The 27,406-nt window shown below is 41.8% G+C and overlaps 1 protein-coding gene across 1 annotated transcript in view; it reads right to left on the bottom strand.

Annotated features, from left to right (window-relative positions):
• adarb2 (adenosine deaminase RNA specific B2 (inactive)) overlaps positions 1-27,406 on the bottom strand; it is a 167,311-nt gene that overhangs the window by 19,223 nt on the left and 120,682 nt on the right. The window contains exon 4 of the mRNA XM_062441363.1: positions 8,385-8,499. Within this exon, the coding sequence (XP_062297347.1) occupies positions 8,385-8,499 (115 nt within the window). The remainder of the gene's footprint in view (positions 1-8,384; positions 8,500-27,406) is intronic.

Genomic DNA, 27,406 nt, shown 5'->3' with positions numbered 1-27,406 from the left:
TACACTAACAGCCCTTCACAAAGATAGAAAACAAACTTACATTTCTTTGATTGCTAAATTACATATTAAAATAAAGCCACTACACAACTCTTAATAGGAATAGATGGATGGAAAAATGAACTTTATACTGAAGTTTGTCATGTTTAAAACTTTATCAGACAAAGTGGGAGAGTTCCCACTTGTACACAGGGAAAAAAAGACCAAAAACTCAAAGGCGAACAGAGTAAAAAGGTCATTCTCGCTAAGTTTGGTTTATTTCCGTCTCTACAGTTCTCTGAGTAGCATGAGAGTCCCTTCAGAAGTTCCTATCAAACTACAGCAGCCAGGATTAGCTGGATCCAAGGAGTGAGAGAGTGCACAGAACCTCCACCTATAAACTGGGCTAAAACTTCTTTGTCATAGCGCAAGAGCAAAGAGCATGGCCTTGTGAGATGCTCACAAATGCCTCATACTTTCTACATTCAGCCACTGGAGTGGGCTAAGTCTAAAACCAGCAAAAAGAAGAAGGACACTTACATTTGACAAATGCCTGTGGGTTTTAGGACAGACTAAGAGAAAGAACTGTACTTATTCCCTGAGAGTGAAAACTGATTTTTTTTCTGTGTGGGTCCCTTGAAGAACCATTCAGACTGAGAACAAAAGGGGTTGGTTGGTGGCTGGTGACAAAGTTTAGTGTCAGAGGAGTTAGTTTAGTTCTTAAAGGACAGTTGTGTTTAGAGAATAAGGAAGGACCCAGCTGGAGCGAGATGAGGCATCTCAGGCAGCAATGGTGTGGTGTCAGGGTCTCTACCTGACACTCAGGATCTTGGCTGCAGCCAGTTTTGACTGGGATAGTACGATAGGAGCTTCTATAGAGGTCACCTCAGCAGGTTTCCCAATGGAGGCATGAGACAATCATATGAAAGAGATCACAGCTGACAAAGACATCCGGTCTCGTGTTTGTTTCCCTTTGAGAAAAAAAAGACACTTTTCTCAGTGAGGATGATTCCTAGGCCAGTGCAGAGCCATGTGAGAGCCTGACTGACTGACAGATAGACAGAGGTGGTGCAGAGGGGAGGGGCGGTGGAGGAGGCTGGATCAGCACGTTAACAGCATGCCATTCCTTCCTTGGCTGCCACAAATCTCTCCCATCGCCTCTGAAAGTCAGGCTTCACTGGCTTCTGGCAGACCTGCAGGCGCTGCCGGCCCGGCACATGAGCTTTTATCAGCCTCGGCCCAGATGGCACTGCGGCGGTAGAGTCCTGACACCTCCACTGATGAGGAGAGGGAAGGAGGGCAGAGAAGGAAAAAGTCGGGAGGGTGGGAGGAATGTGTGTGTGTGTTGCGTGTGCGGGCAGTTAAGGAAAAAAAAAAGAGCAAAGCATAGAAGAAAGGAAAGTCTAAGGTAGGGTAACAAGTTCAACTTTCTCCTCTAGAAACTATAGAAGAAAACTGCAAATAACATTGAGTTCAATACATTGTCAGTTGTGCTGTTTGAATCAAATACAGCATCAGAGTGACCTTTATTGGCCAATAAGTGGATTTTCTCTTATCCTGTTTCTGCCAGTAGACAGAGATCATTTCACTTGTTTCCAAACAGTAGTGGATTCTCTTCACACACACTACTGTACACACTTTCTCATCACATTTGCAAATTATTATGCATTTATTTGGAGTCATGTTTCTGGTCCCCTAGGGTATGGTGGTCCAATATCCACGTCCTTTTTAGATCTGTTTGTGATTTACACAAACTCCTGATGGAAAGATCTGACTCTTTGGCTGCTGAACACTCAATTATGTTCCCCAGCTAGTCACTAACTGTATCTGTCTGGTCTGTGATGCTGGACAGGCAGTGTGTAAAGGGGTTTATCAGAGCTGAAAACAGTTGCCTGCTGTTGAAAATAGCATTGATGAGAGCGGTCATAGTGAAGTTGCAGGGCTGAAAACCAAAACAATGAGCTGAAAGATGCTAAAAAGCTGCACAAAGCTGAAGGGAACTGCAGAGTCTGATGATAATTGTCAGTACAAGCAGAATCTCTCACATACATGCATAAAATATTGATTATAGCAGCTTTAAACATATTTTGTAGCTACATAAAAACATTACTATCATTCTCATTGAAAATGACCTATATAAGAATTGGTACTGTTCTTGCTTTCAACATATTTTGTTATTACATAAAACATAAGACATTTTTGCAACAAAAAAATAAAATAAAAAAGAATATATATATAATACTGTAATTCTGAGTGAAAATTACCTACATAAGAGTTGCCATTATCCTTTATATAAGACTAATAATTATAGCTTTCTTTATTTATAGGTTTTAGGACTATGTTCTTGGATCTGTATTTGTTCTAAATCAAAGAGTTATAGAAAAAAACCCACTGTGCTGTTCGCACAGAGGCAAAGCAAAAAATCTGCATCACACCTTAGTAAGGATGTAAACATATCATTAACAGAAATATGTGTAAACTGTCAGAGGCGTACAGCTGTGTGCAGTGATGAATCAAATGAGTCAAACTGTTGAGCTTTGATCAAACTATTAAAGCAGTTTTTCTCCATCACCTTCTATTTTCTCTTCATCAACATGACAGTAAATATCACTAATGAAGGAAAAGCAAATGTCTGGGGAAAAAAGGCAGGTTGAACTGTTGAACTGTTGTTTTTCTGCATGGAAAACAGACAATATGTATGACTGTGCAGCTCCATAAAAATCTCTATATCATGAGTCCAACTGTTGGCATTCCCTGTAAGCAATGCAACCCAATTCCTTCTCAGTGATAAAGCAAGTTCAAAAAGGTAACAGACTCTCCCAATTTCATTCTCCTGCTTTTCCTCGCCGTTCCACTTTGCGATTGTTTAGATCAATTTTGCAGTGGATAATTTCTGCTGCGCTGCTTGCTACCCTGCCATGAAATTGGCACTGAGGTTGCCTTCAGTTTGCCGGAGAGAGGAGAGGAGAAGGAGGAGGAGAGATGAATGAAAGAGAGGGAGAGGGAGAGAGAGAGGTGTAGGGGGGGAGAGAGAGAGGAGTGTGTGTGTGAGAGAGAGAGGTGTAGGGGGAGAGAGAGAGAGAGAGAGAGAGAGAGAGAGAGAGAGAGAGAGAGAGAGAGACCCACAGGCAGTGTGCTGTTTTTAAACCAGGAATAATCAGCTGCATCACAGAACTACAAAAAGAGAGGGTCAAAAGGAACAAGGTAGAGTAGAGTCAAAGGCCTGAGGCTCTCTTCACACACAAATATATCTGTTGATTACTGGTGATTCAAAGATGTCACACCCCAGGATAACAGCACTGTCAAAAAGCGTGTACATCACAGACGGAGACCTGGAACTACTCACATGCAATATACTGTTCAGTGCACAATACTGTCAACGGCCTTTAACAGCAAGGCAAAGCATACTTGTCCTCACTGTGGCAACTCAGGTGGTAAACAAACTACTCCTGAATTTGACCATGCCTATATGAAGGGAAAAGTGAGGTGGGGGGGGTAACAAACAAGCAAAGAAGCGCAGTTTTCCTCTTGAGAATTAAAGGAAACTGAGCAAATTGCAGTCGTGTTTCAGTGATTTTTAACCTGAGCCAGGAGACGTAATCACATCACACCTGTTTTAGCCTCTTTACATCGTGTCCCTCATGTTTTAGAATTGATTTTAAGATGAGGTCTATACTGGTGCATACATAAAGTGGGACGTAAAGAGCATTTTCTAGTCGTGACCCCGAGACTCTGGGACGATCTGCCTGAGGAAACCAGGTCAGCTCACTCAGTGATCTCTTTTAAATCTGTTCTTAAAACATACTTTTATGTGAGAGCCTTTACTAATCTTACTTGGGTTTTAATTTTCTTGAAACTGTCTTTTATCTCCTTCAAAAATGTTTTTTTTTGCTTTCTTTTTTCCCTACACACAACTGGCTTCTATGCACTAAATTGTTTCTTTTATTTTGCTGCCTTGTGAAGCACTTTGCGACTCAGATATTGAAAAATGCTCTATAAATAAATGTTATTATTAGTATTGTTATCATCATCCAGCAGCTCCAGTATACTGTATGTGCTACCTCTGTGTTTCTGCTTAATGTTGCATCACTTCCACCCCACAACATGCATGTTGGCAAAACGGTCTCTCACCACCAGGCTGCATCACACTACACTACACAGCACTGCAGCAGACTGTGAGCCAGTCGTTTGGGATGTCAGATCAGACAGCATCGCCTAAATTTATATTTCGACTAAACAGACCGGGCCTCTGATTCACGGGGCTGGTTACTGTCTGGGAAAACAAATTAAGCAGTGCAGTGAGGGGATCTTTACTAATGTCAACCTGGGACACAAAAGGGACTTAGGAAGATAAAAATGAATGTCTAAGCATATGTGGTATTCTACCAGCGTGTTATGTTGATTTATTACATACTGTATTAAAAAAATACTGTAAAAATGCTGCCAGGGTTAGTAATATTAGTTTAGAAATGAGTGACCAATTACATTTTACACATAAAAACACCCCAGGAATCCCATCCCAACGATCAGTGAAGTCTATAGGCAAGTTTTATCTATCTTGACCATTTAAGCAACAATAAGCAATTGATAGATGCATTTGAAGTCCAAAGATGAGGGCTGATTATGAAGAACACTTTACTGGCAATCATCAGGAGGAACCACTGAGATTCAAATAGAACAATCCCGATAAAAAAAAAACTGGACCATGAACTTTACAATGATCCATTATAACACAAGGCAACCGCAGACAGACACTGCGAAGCTATTATCTGAATCCCTTTATTCTCTGTGCTTATGAAACAGAAGAAAAAAAAAATACCATAATAAGCCACCCATTATCTCTGAGCACCATAAAGCAGACATTAAAACATTTTCTTCTGAAGCAGAATGAGCTCTCAAGGTCAGCTTTTGGTAAATTCGCACAAACTCCGCAAATCCCATCTTTCATGTGCTCTTTCAACGCAAGATGTTAGACGATTACACTGAATGTCATCCGACGCGTGTTGTTTGAATCTCGGAAAATCTCTGAAAAACGCTCAGCACTTTCAGAGAGAGGGGGAGAGAGAGATAGAGGGAGAGGGAGGGAAAGAAACGACTTGGCATGAGCAGAGAATGCACCCTGTTGAATCTTTATTAGCTTTAACAGGCAAACCGCTCTGAACATATAAGGGCGTCTTTGTGAAAATGCTGCTGAAGCTACTCAAATCTCTCTTTCTCGCCTGCAACATACCCTGGGCACATCTCTGCTCATTTTCGCCTCTTAGCAAGCTGTTTTGTTGCCGGATGTGATTATTGAATGTTAAAAATTTGTGGCATCCGGAAAACTAGATAAAGAAGTAGAAGAAAAAAAATCCCTGTTTGAAAACGAATATGCAGACTAAGAACCATAGCTTAACCGTCATTTGTAATCAACTTGTTTGAAACCCTTTGCTCTCATCTCTTTCTTTGAGTCCCTGTGGTATTTCTCCCCACTCATCGTCTCTCTCAATATAAAAAAAAAAAAAGCCTCAGAAGAAGCTTTTCTCATCCAATCTAACAAACAAGTAAAAAAAAATATCAAATACAAACGAGGAGGGGGGTCTTTTTAGCATTTTTCCATGTGGATGTTCCTGATTTTTCATGTCTCTAAGCACATCTGAACACTGTTTATCATCTCCAGACACCCAATGCTATCTCAGATCGATTCAAATGACATTTTCCACACTATTTGACAATGGCAGTCTCGCAACTCTCAGCCCGGTGGCGAGGCTAATCTCACTCAGGTTGGGGCTCAACTGTCTCAGCGGGACTCCGGCGAGGGCGGGGTGTGAGGAGGAGGGGGGGGGGGTTCACTGTCTGTCTATGGTTCAAAGACGGACCCTGATTAATATTCCTGAGGCAAAAGCAGAAGCATGAGACACAGAGAGGGAGACAGAGAGAAAAAAGGGGTGAGGGAGACATAGAACAGAGCTCCCCAGTGTTCCTGTCAAGTTTGGTGTCTGACTGCATGGACGCTGGCCACCGCACCGCTGCCGCCGTCGCCACCGCCGCCGCCTCACTGCGAATACTTGGCAGCCCTATGTCTGGATCTTTGAAGATAACGGGTGCTATTAATAAACAAACAGAAGCAATTACTGGGAGGCAGAGGAGAGGAGAGGGATTGGATTAGGTCAGGATGAGCGTGGGTCTCACTGAAGTCTAAACTGATGAGCTGCAGCACTCCAAAGACAGCGGAGATACCAATCCCTCCTCACTGACCCCTGCACCCCAACAGCCTGCAGTCGCACAGGGAGATAACACTCCTCTGTGTGTGTGTGTGTGTGTGTGTGTGCATGGATATGAGTGTGTGTGTCAGCACTCGACATGTGTAGACCTGTGTGCATGGTCTTTTTTTAAAATTATATTCCAGAAAAATTGAAAAGCTCTATGTTTTTAAGATTACTACTAATGTATGTTCTATCTAATATTATAATTTTACATCCATTACTTAGGTTTAAGGTGATTATGGGGGTTTGTTGTCAGGACACATGGTGAAATGGGGCAAACATTGGGCGAGCATTTCCCAATGGAAGTCCAGTATTCATGTTAAGGGATGTTTTGACCCATCATTAGGTCATTACTCTGCAGTAGGTATCAGACTGTGTAGGTATACATCTACTGAATCCTCTAACGGGTGATCCAACAACAAATCTACACATAACCACTAGATTGTATTCCTCTGTAGCAACTTGGCAAGAAATGTTTCAGAAGGGCAAAAATAGTGAATTTTGTGCTAAACAGACTGTAACTTATAGAAGATACTGACTCCATTTATCTCACTCTTCCAAAGCAGAACTTTTGAGTGTATATTTGTACACAATGAGGGCTGTAGCTTTTTAACCCCATTTCTTACAGTGCAGTTGCTTTCTACTGTCCAGTGTGGACTTGAAAACGGGCAAAGCAATCCTTTAAGCCGCCTTACCCTCACCCAAGCAAAGAGCAGATGATCGGCAGCTGACCGAGCCCGTTCTCATTTCCAGGGCTTGGTCATGACCCTCGGTGTCTGATGCCGACGCACAAGATACCCTTTGGCGTCTGAATGAGATGTGCAAGGCTTTCAACTAACGCCAATATAAATCCATCTGCATCATTATTAGATGCCATGAGGCTGATTACATCTATATTCCAACCGTGACTTGGGACTTTCTGTTGTTGTTGTGTTTACCGTTGTCATGCCAACATTTCAAGTCATGTTAACCCAAATCATGGTCTTTCCCTGACCCAAAACCAAGTGGTTTCTGTGCTAAAACCTAACAGACCTCACCAGCTCTGAGCTTCTACTATCCCCATGGACAGGTCTACATTGGGGTTAATGGAAAGCCTGGTGCTTTTCATAGACACTAAAGGGTACCTTATGTGTCAGTATCAGATGTTGAGGGGTGCTGACACAGTGTTGGTATTTGATGACCTGAGATGAGAGCATATAGGTTGACCAGGCCGTATATCATCATTGTATCTGCTTTGGCTCACCTATATTGGCTGGGCCCACTGGCTTGATAAGCAGTTTCATCTGAATGCCACAGCTTGCTCAGTGGTCCAACCACTATCTCTGCTTATCTAGCTTCACTATTCTTACAATTTTAATATAAAGTAGAACTTTATTTTAGGTAAAGCTCAAATATTCAAGGTTGAAATGTTTGGCAATGTTTCCATGAACAGCATTAACAAAACATGACAGCTCTTGTACAAATTTCATGTGAGATCATTCTGGGGTTTATGTATGCATCAGCGCACATTATATGTTGGAGCGTGTGCATGTTTGTGGGGGCAAGTGAGAGTGTGCTTATGTGTGTGTGGATGTGTGAGGGCTTCAACATATGACTCTGTTTGGGTTTTTGTGTGCACTTGTGTGTATGTGGGAGGCCTTGGTGTAATGTGTGGAAGATAAATAAAGCATGAAAGATAAATGTGCGGTAACAACTCATTGTTTCATGCTGCAGGGGAACAGCAGTGTGAAGCTTCCTCCTTCCTCCTCCTCCTCCTCACTGCTGTTTCAGTGTGTCACTCAGTCGGGTTTCAGATTAAGTTTTAAGATGATCTAGTTATGATTCCCACTGTGGCATCTGGAACTCCTGTCAAAGCTGCCTGAGCACAACAAGTCCAGCATGCAGTGGGGATGACTGACACTCACTACCATGTTTCATTCTCCTCAGAGACTCTGAATAGTCAATAATTCATCAGGAAGGTACACTCTCCTGCACGAGTGCAAGGTACAGCATGGAGTGGAAACTCTCTCTTCCCTGCCTATCTCCCCCCTCAGTTTATCATTTCTTTTCCCATTTCTCGTCATCTCTCTATCTCTTTACCCCCCCTCCCTCACTCACTCTCTCTATATTGCGCCACTTCAATAATTTAAAGTGATATATAAAAGTCAATGAAATTTGCCATACCTCGGGTCATTACGATGCCTGCCAGGGATTTGTGTCGAGCGTGCGCGGGACTGCAGCCGCCCACCAGTGACCGGTACTTCTCCCTCACCAAGTGGAATATTGAATCAGCAAAGTCCTGAAAAACACAATTGCTCCCTTAATTTCTACCAGACACAATCTATGGACACTGACTTCACAGGTTTTTCATTTTGCTATGTAATATTTCACTTCTCTAATGTACCTGTTCAGGTAATTCAGTGAGTGTTGGGGAGATTGCACTAAAGGCCAACTTACCTGTTCAGCTGTGAGTACAGATAGAAATCATGCAAACATTTTATTTAAATCATAATAGTGATGTTTCCAGGCATACAGCATGTTGAACAGTAGCATTACCAATAGAAAGAAGGCTGTTACAACTGCTATGTAGATCTACACGTTTACAACATTATTCAACAAATGACAGCCTGATAGCTGATAGCCAGCCATTATTTTAGGAACTATTTCAGGTGAGAAAACATGTATTTATCTATTGTGGAGTGATTTCTATCTGCCCCCTTCCTGGTTTGTTAAACATTTTTACTTTCATATATACAGGGAAAGCAGACTGTCATTTAACTGGCACAAAACTGCCAGTATCCTACTATCACTCAACAATTTGTGTTTGCTAAAGGGTCCACAAGGGACACATAGGGTAGATTTAGTGTCAACATTCTCACCACTTGAAGGTTAAGTTGACCTAAGAGGCATACACCATATTATCTACAGATCTTATGTTTCTGCATATGTTATGTATATCTTTTTTATTATTACTTTATGGCATTTTTGCCTTTATTGGACAGTTGTGTCAGACTGGAAACAAGGGGACAGAGATGAGTCCCTGGCTGGAATCACACTGTTATGTGGCATGCACAGTAACTATTCACCTACCAGGGTGCTCCCTGTTATGTCTATCTTTAAAGATAAAAATGATATTGTACAGTTAATTCTGAATGGCTTGATTTGAAATTTAGTCCACTGACAGCAGAAAGGTTTTAGAACAGACTGGTATTAAAAAGACAAGAACAACGACACAACAAAACAGAAAATTAAATAAGGTTTTGCCTTTGGTGTGTTATCTTATCTTGTGACAGTCACATCAAAAACATGAGGTTGGTATCTTTTATTCTTAACACTGGTAATGTAAAACTCATCAGTACAGTGAAATGAATCATTGGTTTAACAGGTAGCCACATATTTTAATGCCGACACTGTAATCAAAGACATGTTGACAACTTAAAGTATGAGCATAACTACATCCTTCCATTCATCTATCCCAGTTCTCCATCCATCCCTCCAGCCAAACACAGAATTCTTGCCAGACATCCACACTGTTCAACAGATGTTGCCAAGACATGTGGATCCCATTCATACCCCTCAGAACCTTTAATGCTCTTTACTCTAGTGGTAATTAAGGGCTTAGTTTCCCAGCTGCCCTCATGCCAACGGTAGAGTCTACAGTTGGCGAGTCCTGGATCACCAGGAGATGGCAACAGAGTGGCAGCAGAGTGGGCCTTTTGGACAGATTGAGCCCCGGTAGCGAAAAGGACATCAACAGATGCCACTGTGACAGACGCATGGAGTGAGAGAGAAGGAGAGAGATTAAGGGTGAAAAAAGACAGAGAGAGGGAGAGAGCGACTGAATTAGTGAGCATATTGCACATTATAGCCCTCGTCAGGGCTGTGAAATACTCTCACAGTTGGAACTGGCTTTCAAGGTGCTCACAGCTTGCGGTGTGGTGGGTGGTGTGTGTCTGTGTATATGCAGGCACGTGTACATATTGTTGCTCTGACACTGGTGTCAGCCTGAAGGAATTTTGGAGAATAGAGCAGAAAGTAGGGTTGAGTTGCAGTGGGAGTCAACACAATGAATAACTTTCTAAACTATGTAACAGTTATATGACAGGTCACGACTGAAGAGGATGTAGTGCTCTGCAAGAACTGGCAAGAAGGACAAGAGAAAGAGACATGTTGTCCTCTGAACTATTCATCTCATGTTGTTTACTTAATGGTTAAATAATCCACCCCGTCTATGAGTGTTTGTCTATAAGGGACAAAATGAACAATATAACATGGACGGGTAGATTCACCACATCATTGGTCCAGATTCAGTTAATGTTACCATTTTTTTCCCCCTTGCAGAAAGTGACCCCTGACAAAATGATTCCATGCATAAAAGTGACTTGCCATATGAAATATTACAGTTTAAGCTCTCTATCGCAGACTTAAGACACAGCAGTAGAGAGTTTTGCTGTTCTTCCCAATGTATGATCCAAGTGCCAACCTCGGGCTGAAAAATAAGGCAAACACATAAATGCTTGAAACTGCAGTTCCTTTAATGGCCACTTGAGGCTGTCTCCAAAAGCAAGTCAATTTCTATAGACGCCCATGATAGAATGCCCAACTTCACAACAGAAATACACAGAAATAGACACATTAACAGTTTGGGTCTCTATAGCTAATTTCCCCATTCATGACAACTGTATGGAGGGCAAATTTATATATAAAAAATAAAATGGTGATGGTAAAAATGCTAACTCAAGGCTTCAAAACAAAAGTCAACTGTGGCTACGTTGTTTATTTTTTTACAGCCTATGGTAGGATCCCTCTTTCTTGGAAACAATTGCTATTAGTGTTGGTATTAATGTAGCATGTTGGGGCAGTTTCTACATTACATGCACACTATCTCCAAAATTGTGACCAAAATCAGTGGATTATCTGTCTTTAATCACATTGACTGATGAATTTCGTGCCTGTAAAGTAACATGACTCTATAGCCATGTGGCTCTTATCCCTCTGATGGTACCAGAGCAGAGGAAAAGTCATGATACCACCACAACCAGGATTCATCCTCAGGGGATCAGAAATGTGTATACAAAATTTCACAGCAATCCATTCAGTAGCTTCAGAGATATTTCAGTCTGGACCAAAGTGGTGGATGGAGAGATTGACACTGCCATCCCTAGAGTCACATCAGTAGTGTGGTTAAAAACGTAATACAGCACAAGGATATCTGTATTTTATGAACACTAAAGCAAAAACTGTGGTTTGAAAGGAATTCGTAAAAGTTAGCACCATTTGAATACAAGTACAATAAACAGAAGCTGCAGTCTAAAATGAGAATGTTGATATATTATATTAGATGTTTTAAAAAAATGAATTAGTGCCAATAACTGCCTAACACCAGAGTTGTTACTGTATATATATTTTCTCGTCAAATGGATTTCTATTTTTCGGCTGTGAAGAGAAAACCTTGTACCTCCAGTGTCAGCTTTTACAGGAGGGAATAAAAACAGCCTTTGAGTTAATCTAATGTATTTCATCAGCCCAAACGTGGCAGAGTTTTCTGATTCTGTACAAGCTACAAAAATGTGAAAAAAAACCTGCCTTGTTCCTTGTACCTGAAAGTGACATCCAATTAATTCTAACAGAATCCTGCTTGGCTTGGCAGCGTCAGCTGGTGTCGGTCACAGTCTGAACCCTGAGTCAAGTCCTCCATCCCTCCTAAAGGCCTTTTCATTGATGGCATTACAGAGGTGAGAGAAAGTGGCAGCTCAGAAAGGCCTGGAGAGCAAAGGTGGAATAGAACCTGGCACACGGCCCAGCTTTTTTTGTCCCTCCCTCCTGCTTCCTCCTCCTCCTTTCCTTTTGTTGTCTCTCTTCCCTTTGTCTCTCCTTTCTCCCCTCCTTCACCTCTCTTCAATTCATGCTTCCACTCCTTCTCTTCCCATCTTTTTTTTTTAGATAAGGTTTTGGGCATTTTTGCCTTTCTTTGACAGTTGACAGTGAAGAAGCAGACAGGAAACAAGGGGGAGAGAGAGGGTACACATGCAGCAAAGGTCTCCAGGCGGATTCAAATAGGGACGTTGTAATTTTGTGGCATACACTGTAACCATTTGACTACCACAGTGCTTCCTTTTCCCATCTTTTTTAGGCTCCTGTTCTGGCCTTTCACTCACACCTCTCTTCTCCCTTTAAACCCCCATCATCCTCTTCCTCCTCCATTGTCAGGTTTTTCTACCTCTTTCATGCTGGTTTGTGATAGAGGGCAGTGATGTGCCAGGACTAAGAAACCAACAGTGAGTCAGACCCTATAATATCCTCATCCTGTCAGCTGGAGAGGGGAAACAAAATAATCTACATTACCTGACACATAAAGAAACTAGTCTGGGATTTACAGCAGTGGTTCTCTTTGTAACAAATAAACCTCCTATGCTTTTCTGCCTCTGTTTATATCAGTTAATCAGCTAATACAATACATACATCTGTCTGTATTGCTTCCTTGTTTTCCTCTTAACACACAACACACACACACACACACACACACAGTTGCACGCACTCAGTGGGGGAGTTAAGTGCCACCTTCATTGTGGGCCTAATATGGCAGAAAAACGGGGCCAAGGATCTTGCTCCACAGTCAGACAGAACATCACGGCGACCTGCCACACAGTGAGAGGAGGGCTGGCGTGTGGCTGGCTGGCTGGCTTCCTCTTGGATGAGCATCAAGGTTAATGCTGCTCCAGTAGCTACATCTGGGAATTTGGTTTCAAAAGCTATTTCAGGTAACTGATGTAAGCTCCACTTGGATTATATCTCAGGTAGCTCACTCGAACCAGAAAGTGCTGTAGTGGCTGTTGTGTTACTCATCCCACCTGGTGTCTTTCCTACATTAGTTCTGACCAATTTACTTAGCAATTCCTACGGGCCTCCTCTGGGTGGAGAAAACAAGCAGCAGTGGTTATTTAGTAACTGCTACAGCTGCACTGGAAGAGATTTGTTGTAGGAATACTTCAATCAGCCTGAATCAAGAAGAGGTAATTAAGTACACAACACTGAATCCAATGCATTAACCTGTATTTGCCAAAATACAGTTGTGTTGTTTAGTATGAAGAATTTTAAGATTTAGACTAAATGAGAAACAATTTGTCACAATAGAAAGTCGACAATAAGAAACAAGAGGCTGAGAAACTGATGCCAAGTCATTCTAAGCAGTGCAAGCTAACAAAAACACACATCTAGGTGTTTGCACTTAAACAAACATACATATATGAGAAGGAAATGAGGGTCTGGAGAGAGAAAAAACTATAGTTCCTGTGTCTGACAAAGTTCCCCCACACACATGCTCACTTTCTAGGTTACCCAACTAATATCTGCAGTTAGCCTAATTTCTTTGTGTTGATACATGGACTACAGAAACATTTAGAAAAATACATTCACACAAATATTAAGAAACGCTTTTACAGTTACATTTCACTGTTCAGAGATAAAATGGCATAGCAGAGCCTTAAACCTGCAATATGAGCAGCAAAACAAGCTGTAAACGCAACACTGACACCATTATCTTTTAAGATTATATGGCTAACTTTCTATTTATACCTTCAGTAAATACAGAGTGTTGTGTTTCTGGTCACACAATGAATTAAAGTCCAGATTTCACTCTCCTCTCTCTGCTCTGTTTTCAGTCTCGGCTAACTCCTGAGGGAAATAGCTAGCTGTTCACAAGCTAGCTGCTAGCGTTGTCTGTCTGCTTTAGTCCCAAACAGGTATTGTGCAGTACTTTATCAAGTCTTTTTTTTTCACTGAAACAGTTGCCTGCTGTGTTATGAAATTATGTTATGAGAATAATTAGACCAGAACAGTAAAGTTGGGAGTTGCACGACTAAAACAAAAAGCTAAAAAAAATGCTACAAAGGTCTGTAGAGCGGAGGTGAACTGCAGACTCAGGTAATAACTCTCTGTAGATTTGTGACCATGAGCAAATCCTTTCATACACACACACAGTCATGTGATCTACTGTTAATATAAAAATATTGAATATGGCAGCTTTTCCCTTTCAAACATGACCAGAGTAAAGAGCTTTGGCTGTGATGTGAGATTCTGCTGGTGAAAATTTGGGGAACAAAGTTTAAAAATGATACAGATCTTCAATGCAATGCTGACCTATTTTTCTCATTTTCCCTTCATTTTTTTCTGTCCATCCATCTCTCTCTCTCCTTCACCGCCTTGTCTTTCTCCCCTCTGCCCCTCCCCAGCTGTTTGTGCACGTAAACATTTCGGTATCTATCTCCAAGGTAATGTGGAATGTCACCAACAATCCTCCTGCTGCCTTCCCTCTGAAGTCAATATTGTGCCAGAAACACAAAATGTCAACGGGGAAATTTTCTCCGCTGCTGCCTGACCTAGAAGTCTGTGCATGCTGGTAGGGGTGATGGTATGAGTGTGTGTTGTGAGAAAGAAAGAAAAAAAATGTAAAAAATAAATAAAATAAATGTTCAATTGTATAATTTATTGTTTAGCTTCAAGGCCCCAAAGGGAAATGAAGACTGAAGACTCCAGATTCATCACTGATCACATTTTAAGGCCTTCCTTAACATTCTCCATATGCTTGCACACATTGTAGCTCGGTTAATTTGGTGAGACATTCAGCAGGAAGGGCAAAGCTGATGGAGTGTAATACTGAGGCAGCCATGTTGATTGTGTGTGTCCATGTGGGGAGGAAGGGGGGGTGGGAGTGGAGAGGTGGAGGATGTGGGCTTGATTTTACCCCGCCCTCAGGAAAACACACACACACACATACGCTTCAACCCACCACCCTCACCACCTTATCACCCGCCTGCAGAACAGCCCAGGCAGCATAAAAACGGGGCCACCATGTCTTATATTTCTTTATAGAGGTATTTAACAATTCATTCTCCCGAGTTTTAATAGTGTCTGCCCTCTGCCTAGATATCTCCCCTCCCCTCCCCGCCACCACCACCAACCCCGCCCTTCCTTCTCCCCGTCCCTCGCCTGCCGCCAAGCATGAGGCTTTTGAAAATGGAGATCTATTCATTTGGTGGAAGCGTTGCCTCTGGGGGCTTTTTAGATTCTCAAAAAGCCAGACTCCTTGCGGCGAGACAGATTTCCCTCTTGTTTGTTCTCCATATGACACATAGCATCACTCTCACTCCTAAATCTTTTGCTCCTTCTCGTTTCTCTCGCTGTCCCCCAGATCTGTATCACAAGAGGAAAAAAACCCCAGAACAACAGATATGTCAGTGCTGTTGCTCGGATCTTCTTTTAGTGGCTGTTATGTTGTCTCGTCTTTTATTGACAGTAAAAGATGTCTGCTGTCGACATGTGACACAGAAAGTGCAACCCAGAGAAGCTGAACTGTGTACAGATTTGTCGAGTGTTGTGCAACACTCCAGCACCCCGCCTCTAACTACATCCAACCTTTTCTTGTGCTCTGGCCAGATGGCCCTGCAGCCCGTGGAACAGATTTCTCTCAGTGTGTGCGTATGTATGTGTCAAACTTTTTGCCTGAACAGCGGGGCCTTGTCAGTCAGATCAGGCGGCCGGGCTGCACCATGTGGCCATCGTCATCATAAGAAGAGGTTTTTCTCTTTCAAACCACATGCTTGATGTTAGCAAGTGAGAACAAAGGCAGATGAAGGAGCACAAGAGAGAGAGCGAGTGACAGAGATTGTGCAATTGATCTGTCTTGCCTGAGCTCGCCCCACCTTCTTTCCCCCTGCGTGTGTGAGGGAGGGATGCTGCACCACAGGTTCCCAACAGCAAAGCACAGCTCAAGCAGACTCCTCATTAGGCTTGAAAAGGTGGAAACCAAGAAGATAAGTCTGTGTATGTGGTAAGGATCAGAGTCAAGGATGAGCTACCACAAGAATGATGGCCTCATCCAAAAACCAAGGACACTACTTCCTAGTGATGATGCTAAACATAGAAGTGGATCATTATTTCTTTCTTATTCTCCACTTGGGGACTAAATCAATCTCTATGGCCCACTTGCTCTACAAGGAACCATCGAAGCTGTGAAGTAAAATACACAACAAAGGCCACAGGAAATGAGATTTCTAGTCATGCAAATGGCAAGACTCTAGGGATGCCGGTCCGTTGGTCCATCACCTTCGTCCAGATTTAAAGAACTCAGCAACAACTGGGATAAACTTAAATTAATTTTGTATAGATATTCATGCTCGCCAGAGGATGAATCCTAATGGCTTTGATGACCAACTGACCTCTTGCACCATTGTGAGGTTGACATTTTACCGTGCTCATGTCTCAGTAACTATTGGATGGATCGCTGTGACATTTGGCACAGACATTGATGGTGTCCAGGGGATATACCCTAAAGATCAAATTTTTCTTGAGTACTACAAGTGAGTAAAATGTTTTATCATACCTAGTAAACACAATTTGTACAGAGGATAATGACTCTGGTGTTCGCCTGACCTCTAGCTCTGACATTAGTGATTTTAAATTAAATGTCTCACTTGGATAGATTTTGCGTGAAATTTGGTACAGACATCTATATCCCCCCTCAGGATAATTGGGAATAATTTAAATGGTCTACTGACTTTCATCAATACTTTGGTTTGCGACCAAATACCCTCAAACCCAGTGATGTTCAGCCTCAGTTGTAGTTTGTGTCAAGTGCTGATTAGCAAGCCAACACACTTATAAAATGGTGAATAAGGTAAGCATTATACTAACTACACATCAGCATGTTAGCAGTGTCACTGTGAGCATGATGATAAAGACTCTTAGTCTTGGTATTTATATTCCTAGAAAAATACTATGTGATTTTCTTTGATTCTAAGTCCATACTTATCTCAAATCATGTTGAAATGACAGGTATGGTCCTTTGTCAACCTGTCACTCAGTATCTAGACATTATCTCAGAAAAGAAGCAGACACACATTGAAGAAAAGGTTGGGCCAGACACATGTAGAGATTGAGATCATAGTTTTTTTTCTTTATGCTAACCAGTCCAGTAATTTATAGATAATGTAAAACTAAAGTGAAATTGTGTCACCCAAACTTTGTTCACAGCTAACTTTATGTGTCCCCTGATTGGTTACATCTGCTCGAAGCCACTAATGCTCTTAAGCCTAAATCCAAACATTAATTTGGGAAATGAAACCCCAACATTGAAGCCAAAATGAACTGAAGCCACTGAATCATGACCACAAACCGCAGATGTTAAGCACGACTGACTCTAAAACTCATTATCAATCTAAATTCTCTTCATCTGATCAAACAAGCACAGTCAGTCATGACAACATAGACGCTATCAGGCCCCGGCCCATCTGTGGGGCCATGTTTGGTGTGTTTGTAACACGGAAGCCATGTTTGCCAGGTCCTCGAATAACCTTCACCAGGTATAGCACAGCATATTGACAGTGTTCATTCCACTGAGCTGTCACTGATTGGGCTGCAAGTTTTAAAAGCAGTCAGATGGGCAAATGTTAACCTGCAGCGTCAGACACCAGACATTAACAGGTATTACTAAGTCAAGATGTAGAGAACCACATATCTATGAGGTATTAATCATTACTTTGGCTCAATGGGTAATTAGCTGCGTACATCTCTCACTTTTTTTTTTAGTCATGTTTAACTTAATTAGCCTACATACTGTACAGCAAACCTGTTGAAAATGAAATATTAAAACAGGTACTGGGTTTTTTCTTTTGGTATTACATACAGTGTGTGTCACTTAAAGATATCTTTTGATTTATAGTGATGTTGCTACAAAAAAAAATAACAAAATATATACAGTAGGAGCTAAATCAGAAATCCTGTCTAACCTCTCTAGACTGTTTTCTACTTGGGCCTGACCAATACTGATCACCTGAGGCACTGCAAACAAAAACAGGCACATAACTAATCTGGAGGACATCAACAGCATAAATATAACTCACATTAAGTCATAAACTAACTGATGGAAGTATACTTTTGAAAGGCTTCAACTTGTGGGTGAAAGTGCATCTTTTACTTAATTAAAACCAACATAGATTTTGTTATAAACAAAATGAAATAATCTAGAAATAAGACTGTATACTTGTGTGAATATGTGTATGATGTTATACTGTTTTCTAGAAAACAAGAAGTCTGTTTTGCTTTGTCTGATATTTCACATTGCATTTCATACCTGTAATTTTTTTCAGATTGGATTTCATTAAGCACCAATTACTGTTATTAACCACGCTGAGAAATTAGAAATGCAATTATGTGGCATTTTCCCTGCTGAGGTATGTTCATAAAAGCCACCACACGCGCTAACAGGAGATTTTCAGGATAATGTTCCACAGGGCTGCATTGTGATCCCAGACCTGCCGAGCTTTCCTGGAGAACTGCCATTTAAAAGATTATGTCACTTCTGCTTTTCTAGACAGTCCACAGTTTAAAGTGACTGGCCAGACTAACATCCTGTTCCTGAATTTGTCTTTAAAATATGCACAGGGCAGACAGTGGGAGATGACAGAGAGCGAGAGGAGAAGAAAAAAAAAAAAAAAAAGGGTTGAGGGTGACAACGGTTGGAGCGCGTCTAAGTCGTTTCGGTATAAATCCCCTCTGATTAACCTCCACGCTGGAGATAAAAGCAGCGATATGCCTGAAACGACTTAATAATGTCAGGCACAGTGTAAAACACACACCAGCGGCTTTATACATTATGCACCAAAGGCCAGCAGAGGGACTCCTGCGAAAAGATAACATGACCTACCCCTGAGAAAGAGGGAGAGAAGAAGGGAGGAGAGAGGAAGAAACAGGGGACCGACGGGCAGGCACTCGGAGAGAGGTAAGGAGGCTGGAGCGAGACAGAGGAGGAAATGAGAGGGTCAGCGATGAGGATTTAACAAGAGTCTATCATCTACAGTACGTAGCTGACTAAGAGAGGATGGAGGAGGGGGGGGAGGGAGGCCACTCCAAAGGCCCCAGAGGGCTTTTCACACAACTCCCATTAATCTGCACATGATTCAGCAGAGAGAGACTAAGAGAGACCAATTGTTGTGGTCTCTTTGCTCTATCATTAAGAGGATCATTTTATACATACATATATTACATACTGTACTATGAAATTCATGCACATCAGGAATCATTGAAGACTTGCAGTAGTAGTGAGTAGCTTTATTAGCTACTTTGAAGGGACTCTCCAATAAGTGCTCATCAGCTGCAAATAACTATCACAAGAAGTCGACATTTATGAATACTGAGGGATTTTCTGATATGGTATTGTATCTAAAACCAAGAAAATCCATATAAGAGATCCCTGCAGCGATATCCCCTCAGATGTATTCAGATTTTCAGCATTTTGATCAACATGTCCAAATGTTTCGTAAATGTAGGTCAAATAGAACAAATACAAGGTTTTCTTCTTGTATTTGCTTCTTTTGACAAAAGTGGAAAACAAGCATCTTCGCTGATAGTGGAGCTATGGTATCCTGCTGGTTAAGTTATACCACATATATACCACAATAGTTTGACAGTTTGGGAAATACCTTTATTAGCTTTCTTGCCAAAGATGAAATGATTGATACCACTTTCATCTAAGAGAGGTATTTATCTTCTCATCTAAAAGTGTATTTCCCAAATGCAGGTTTTTCTGCAGGGTTTATACTGTAAGTGAATACATTAGTCTACACCTACAACAACACCCACACTAGAAAGATTATTTGAAGTCAGATACCTGATATAAAATAATAATCATAACAAAATAATATGCACTAGCTGTGGTCAGAGACAGACCTGTATCATAACAGAGGTGGGGGACAGTTTTTAATAAAAGTCATATATTGGTATGGTGTGTCCACTCACAGATTTATCAGTCTAACTCTATTCTCAATCTCCCAACAGGCAATTTCAGTCTGGAATCTGTAATATTAATGCCGGTCAGAGCAGACTCAAATACTTTGAGATCCACAGAACTAATAACAGCAACAAAACAGTGTTTGTTATTTCCACACGTGGGGAGGCTGCAGCGACGCCTTTAAACATTTGGGAGGACGGCAAGATCTAGCATCGCCTTTCATGTCTTGAAAGGGCCGAGCCATTCAAATGGCTCCTCTGAAGCGCTGCGATGGCTGCCTCCAAAGGGTGGGAGACTGTGTCGGCCTCCGCCCAGACGCAGCGGCCGCTCCTCCATCTCTGCTGCTCTTGAAGATACCACAGTAGCTCTTTTGGCGGGCTCGACCCTGGCAATCAGCGAGACTTCAAAACCCGGCGCCACCCTTTGAACGGCGCCCGTAAACGTCTGTTGCCAAGCACTGTTTTCCTCTCGGCGCAGAGATTAGAGAACCAGACGAGGGGAAACACTGGTTCTTTCAGATGCTTTTCTCTCTCCCTGTCAAGCAATGCCTGCTACATAATGCACCGTCAAGGGTACAATGTGCTGCTACCAATGCAGAAACACAACCTGCACTGCTCAAATTATGCCAGCATTATTTTACTGTAGCATAATAATCATTTTTATTAAAACTGTGAGATGGTATAATGACAACAAATAAACCAGCGTTCATTGTTAATAAACTATGTGTTTATGTGCTTCAAGAAAATGGTGTTTTTGTAACTCAGTTCATTTGATGATCCAGCTGTATTTATTTTCAGTGTGGCGCGTCCATTTATCCAGCGGCCTTCCCTCTGCTGGTGAGTAAGTGTGGACTGGACCAGCCTCTGTGTCATGTCTGTGGGTGCTGTTGCAGCCAAAGGCCCCACAGCCAACCATACATCATCAGATATTGATACGGTTCCACCACAGCACCACGGCTGACATTTGATTCATAGCTCTGGGTGCTCTTTTTGAATTCAAGTCAACAAGGGATCATGAGGAAATGTCAATTCTGACATGAGGGAGAGTGGTATAAAATAATGGAGTTGGTTGGGACAGGTGGCTAACTTTGTCTTGGGCTAATGGCACTTTGGTGTGGGACAGTGTTTGTGCCGGTAGGATTGGATTTAATAATAATTGGAAATCATTTAGATTTTAGATCTTGTGGTTTGATTTACTGTCAATTCTGCTGAATTTTGTCATAACTAAGTAATAAAATAAATTAAAACATGATGAAAGTACAATTTCTCATTATTTTCAGCAGATTTAGGCTGCGATAAACCAACCTTCTCACCAGAAAAGAACATTGATATTACACAATTCTTTTTTTTTTTAACATTCAATTCCAAATGTCTAAAAGTCTCTCTTTCTTTCTACACTATCTGTATGGAACCTGTGGTATGGTTCATGGAAAGATCATGGTTATAGTTGATAAAAAGGCAGAAACGTGTGCAGAAATACAAACTCTAGACTAGCTACATGTTCATGCACCAACCTGACCTCCATACTCTTACTTCCTGCTTTGCTACATACACTTATATATGCACTATACATTTATAAATAACACACTACCTCCTGTATTGGACGTACGGTATATTGTGAGGCGCAGAATGGTTCCATGTGGATTTCATCTCTGGGGATACTGGGCACATAAAATAAAGTATTATGCTTATTGCTGTATGTTCTAGCATTAGCTGATTCTGGGTCACTACGACTACAAATGAGGACATCACAATTTTCTACACCATGCAGCACGTGCTTGTTATTTTACATGGACTTCTTTTACTTCCATCCATTTTTTTCACATGCACTTTAGCACCAGCTCTGGTACTTCATCCTGAGCCAATATGTGTGACTCATACATTGAAGTAAGTGGGATGTAAACAAAAGCACAGCAAGTCCAAACTTTAGTACACAAAATTGTGTTTTTTGCTTGAAATGCTTAAAAAATTGGGACATTCAAATCACATCTAGAAAATGTCTATACTTCTTCATTAATTGTGTAACTGTTTTCTAGTCCTACTACTTATATATAAGTTTACTGCCCACAAAAAACATCTTCTTATCTTATTTTATGTCATGTAAATATTGCATGATTATTTTTAAATACCAGGGTTTGTGAGTATAATGGAAAGAGGCTCATATGAATGTAAAGTTGGTTTGAAGGTGTTAACACAAATCTGAAAAGCTCTTTCGGCTATTCTGCATGTGCTTTTGAGACAGTCCCAAAACTTCAGCTCATCGGTGTCCGTCTACATCTCATTTACATCCCGACCCTAGATTCATGAGTCAGTGTGTGAAATCTCCTAACTCCAAATTTAACTGACTGTCATGTTTAAGCTGCCATTAACAGATGACATGCTTCTTTTTTGGGTGTGAGAAAGTTCACCTCTGGGGGCTTATGGCAACCTTTCAGATGCCCCTGTACCAACTGAATACATGTCAAACTCTAAACGCTGCTGCTGACATTTTGGAGATGTGAGTCCCCCCCCCCCACCTTCAAAAAACACCAGTGATATGTTTATCATGCAGACAGTCTCTATAAGTTTACACCTGCCCTTTGGAGAAAATAGCACTGCTCTTTTCTGCACTGATGAATGTGGCTTCTAAAATACATCCCATGACAGAAGCGGCTTAAACAGTGCATGATCCCCTCTCACCGCCAACCGCTGTGCACACAAACACACACACACACACACACACACACACAGCTGCGCGACACAATATAATATGCACTTCAGAGCCCGCGGATGCAATGAATGCAAATAAGCGTGTGAGAAAGCCTTTAGAGCGTGCCAGAGAAATCAGTCTGTGGCCCCCTGCTCTTTTAACATTTACTAAAAGATCCATCACGTGGCGTTTGCCGAGTAAGCAGAATGCTAGATAGACTGTAACAAATGCACATGCTCTCTTTTGTCACCTTTTCTATCCTTTCCGCCAATCCTTTCAAGTGCGCACACGCACACACGCTCTCTTCATAAGCTCCTGCAGTAGGCCAGCAGAGAGAGCAGGAGAGGCATGACAATAGACTGAAAGGAGAGTCAATATTGAACCAAGAAGAGAAAAAAAAGATCCAAAGAACACTGAAGGTCTATACCTATTGTGTGTGAGAGTGTGTGTGTGTGTGTGTGTGTGTGTGTGTGTGTGTGTGTGTGTGTGTGCGTGTTGTACTTTTAAGTCAGTGCTTCCTTTTGAAAATTACACACGGTTGCTCGGTGCTGTCTGATGTGTCAGACGGTTTCTACAATGAAAGCCTGTTAAGTTTCTAAGCGTTTTACAGGAGATATAACTAGCTGTTTTCTTTATTCCTTTTTTCATGTTTTTTGTCCTTCCCCGAAGCACATAATGCATGCCGTTGCTATGCTAGGGAGAGCGAGAGAGGTGAGCGGTGATCAGAAAAAGAAACAAAGACAAATAACTGGTTCACCTTAAGAGAGAAGAGATCATTGTCTCTCCACCTCTGCAACTGTGCATGTATCTTTGTCAACCACCTGTTGGGTTAGGTTTTAATAATAGCACTGAGGGATTCTGGAGTGTCTGGCTGTTTGTCTGAAGTGGCTGCCACATCTAAGCAAGCCGGAGCTGTAAATGTGTTACTATAAAGCAGTGCAGAGGGGGAGGATGCTTGACATCTTGGGGGTTGTTGTAGAGGAGACAGAAAGAGAAAACAAGTGGGACAAACTGAAGAGAGGGAGAAACGGGTAGTGCGTAGTGTCTACGGATGACAACGCGCTGTGTGTATACTGTATAGGTTAAGTGTGCGCACTCGTGCATCCTTCTATGAGATGGGAAGACTCGGAAATGAGGTGATGCAGCACGCGATGTTGTAATGCTCAATGCTGACATTTCATGCCGCAATCAGGAAGAAAAAAAAAAAGAGAGATAAAATGCTGTAGATTAAGCCTTTACAAGTAATTGTGCATTTATTGAAACATTTATGGATTTTAAAAACATACTTCAATAAGTAATGAGGACACTGAAATCAACGTTATTCATATGTCCCATAATGTCAACTTTTCATGAGCTTAGAAAGCTGCCCTGTTTTCAGCTTTGTGATTATACATTTTTCAGATCAGCTAACGTGTTTGCAAATTATTTATTAAGCTTAAAGTTTTTTAAGATTTTCATGACATTTAACCTGTTTTTGATACTATTTATGGTCTGTATTTTTTCAGCAACATTCTGTATTTGCCCCTCTTCGTGTAGTTTTCATAGTTTGTGGCAGAACCCACCATTCTCACACTGGACTTAAATAGGTTTCACAGGAAATAAGGCGGCAGGTAATCTAGATACTGTTTTAAACTCTATCTTTGAAATCAGCCTTCTCCAGAGCCGTATTAAGTTACTGCTGTTGCAAACTCACACACCACTGGCAAGTTTTGACCTGAGCTGACTTTTGTTGTTTTGCCTCTAGTCCCCAAATCTTCTGTGAAACTTGTCAAACTATGTGCGTCTGTCTGCGACTGTGGCGTTCCATTTCATCATCAGCGGGAACAGTGCTATTTCATCATCCTGCACAGGAGAGTGCAACACGGGTCCCGAGATTCAGTCGGCATGCAGAGACAGGAAGCGGGGCAGCCAGAATGGATTTGTTATGTACCTGCTGACGTACAACCAGGTGCTAAAGAAACTGAAGAAATGCATTAAAAGTCTGAGCGTGTGCATTCTGCACTGGCGGTTAAAGTTATATGCAACCGTGAGGATAACTCTGCCAGCACTATTAGTAATTCATCATCTTTTTACTGAAAGTGATGGATAAGTGCAGCGAGCTGGGTCAAACTTTTCTTAGTATAAAAGCTTAAAAGTCACCAGGAGAGAAAACTTTTCCTTTCAGGCTCCGACTAAAGCATGTGATAACTATTCATGCTGTGAGCTGTGGATTTTTTTTTTTTTTTTTTTACATATAACTGAATCTGTCAAAGCTTTATCACTGCTCTGTGTCACCAATCGAATGGCTAATCAGCTCATCTACCCAGAAGACTTTGTTCTAAAGTTCACCCTGCCGAGATATCTTGAAGCTGCATGTACAAACCACCTCTGTGATAGCGTGAGTGATTGCTCCAAACGTTGTGAGGGCATGATTTGCTCTGGCCTCCAGGATGGCTCTTATTTGATCTGCTAAGTGCTTTGCAGGGAGACAGCATCGGGCGACGGTATTATGACTCACGGCAACCCCGCCTGTCATCTGTATGCAGAGTTCATCACTTCCTGTATTGGAAGGGGAAGAAGCGCCGTCAAAGGTCGCCCCAGTAACATCCTTCTGTGACAATGACAACGGAGACGGTATTAACAGGCAGCTCCGGGTCCCGACTCTTAAATTTAAAGGTGACGCCTGTGACCCGAATGGGCAATTCAGCTGCAATTGTTACCAAAAAAAAAAAAAAAACAGCTGATAAGAGCATAGAAAGTGAGAATCCAGTCGAGTTCAGTCAGAGTTCAGCTGCATTTATTTTGTGCATTCATACACCTCCTAACTTGGCAGAGCTCAGCTTTCACGAAGGGGAACTCGGGCAGGGAGAAATGCTGCTATACGGATTGAATGCTATGAAATATTTCACCTTCTTACCCTTGCAATCCTATTTGCAAACTATGTGAGGGTGCCGACACGGGGGCGTGAGAACCATCATGTAAACATTATGCGTTACATGTATGACCTCTGTATTTCCTCTTATTGCCCAGTGGGATAACATAAAAATACATGAAGACGGAGAAGGTGCTCCATCCATTACCCAGTGGACAGTGGTTCCAGGCACAGTGCAGGCCTTAACTAGCTGGCTGTTGTATACTCATGGGCAGGCAGGCTGAAATATGAGGGCTGAGGACATGAGGTCTTCCCAGAATGCTAAACCCCCCCCCCCCTCTCTATCTTTCTCTCTCTCTCCCCCCGCTGTGCCCTGCAACCAATCTGACGCCTAATTAATCCTGAAGGTCTTTTGTTCCGCTGAGGTTTTCCTCTCTTTCCCCCTACTGCACTCCATCCATCCTCACCTCCCTCGCTCCCCCCACAGCCTGACTCTCATCCTTCCCCCTGCCAGCTTCGGGTTTTTACCCCTCCTCCTTCCCCACACACACACACCCCCACACATACACATTAATACATGCACCGTATTCCAGCCTCTCCCATTTTGTCTTCCCCCAAGGGAGGTGCGGTACAGTCCCAGAGAGCAGGGCAGAGGTAACAGATGTTTTACTTTTCTTTTTTTTTTCTCTCCCCCATCGTCGGGGTAATTTAGTCGAGAGAAAAATGTATGACTGTTGTTACATTTATTCCCAGTATTCAACCTATATTAAACTCATATGAGAGACTTCTGTGGGTTTCAGCAGGTATCTGGTATTGTGGAGACGGTGCACAGATGTGTGTATTTACAAAGCAATCCCAGAGGGTTCAGTCTTCATGATTTTCAAGGAATTGTTAAAAGGTTTTTTGGGGGGAAATAAGCAGTATTCGATCTTCTCATCTAATTCTCAACAAGACAGAAAATAAGTAGATTTCCCAAAATGTTGATTCCTTTAATATATTTTAAACATTAACATACTGTGATTCAGGGCAGGATATGTAAATACTACCTTGGTTCAATATAGGTATTACGAGACAGATGAGTATTTTACCATAATACCCGTAAAAAAAAACAAAAAACAAAAAAACACCCCAACCCTGCTCATATAATTCATTTCATTCCACAGGGAAGCAGAGCACATCAACAACACAAGACATGTTGCCTCAGCTCTGGAAGCGAGCGAGGAAAACCCCTGGAGGAAACATCTACAGAGGTTTGGGAGGTCCAGCGGGTCCAAAGCGATCAGTCAGGCGTGTGAGTGGGTGGAGAGGGACAATCACTGTCAGGGGATGTGTGTTTGTTTCCGCATGTTGACGTGGTACAGCAGGACGCATGGTTTGGACATTTTGTTTTGAGGACATGACGCGGTCTCATGGCTGATTATTATTTCATGAAAACCCAAATCAACAATCAGCAACTCTCAGACGTCTGAATAGATAAATTCAGGAATCTTGGAGAGACTGACACCAACTTTGTGGATTAATTGTGACAATTAGACATACTTTATAATCAGAAGGCAGGATATTAATAAGTATCTGTAACTGCAAATATGATCTAATTTTTTATGACTGCACATCAGATCTTTGTAAATAAAGTATAGCTCAATGCTTCTATCAAATTCCTCCACTGTTGGATATAGTTTTTTTTTTTTGCCACGGCAGTTCCTACAGAGCAAACAGACACTATAGAGAACACTGACTCTTCAGAAATCACTGCCTTTGAAAAGCCAAAGGCGCTGAAGATAACACTAATAAGCCACTTTCATGAATAAATAGAACTTAAACAGGAAGGCTTAAAAAAGACAGAAACTGCTCCTCTCACTGACGTCACTGATGTCACTGGTT

The sequence above is a fragment of the Scomber scombrus genome, chromosome 20 (genome assembly GCF_963691925.1).
Source record: "Scomber scombrus chromosome 20, fScoSco1.1, whole genome shotgun sequence".
Lineage (NCBI taxonomy): Eukaryota > Metazoa > Chordata > Actinopteri > Scombriformes > Scombridae > Scomber > Scomber scombrus.
This window is presented reverse-complemented; position numbering and strand designations above follow the sequence as displayed.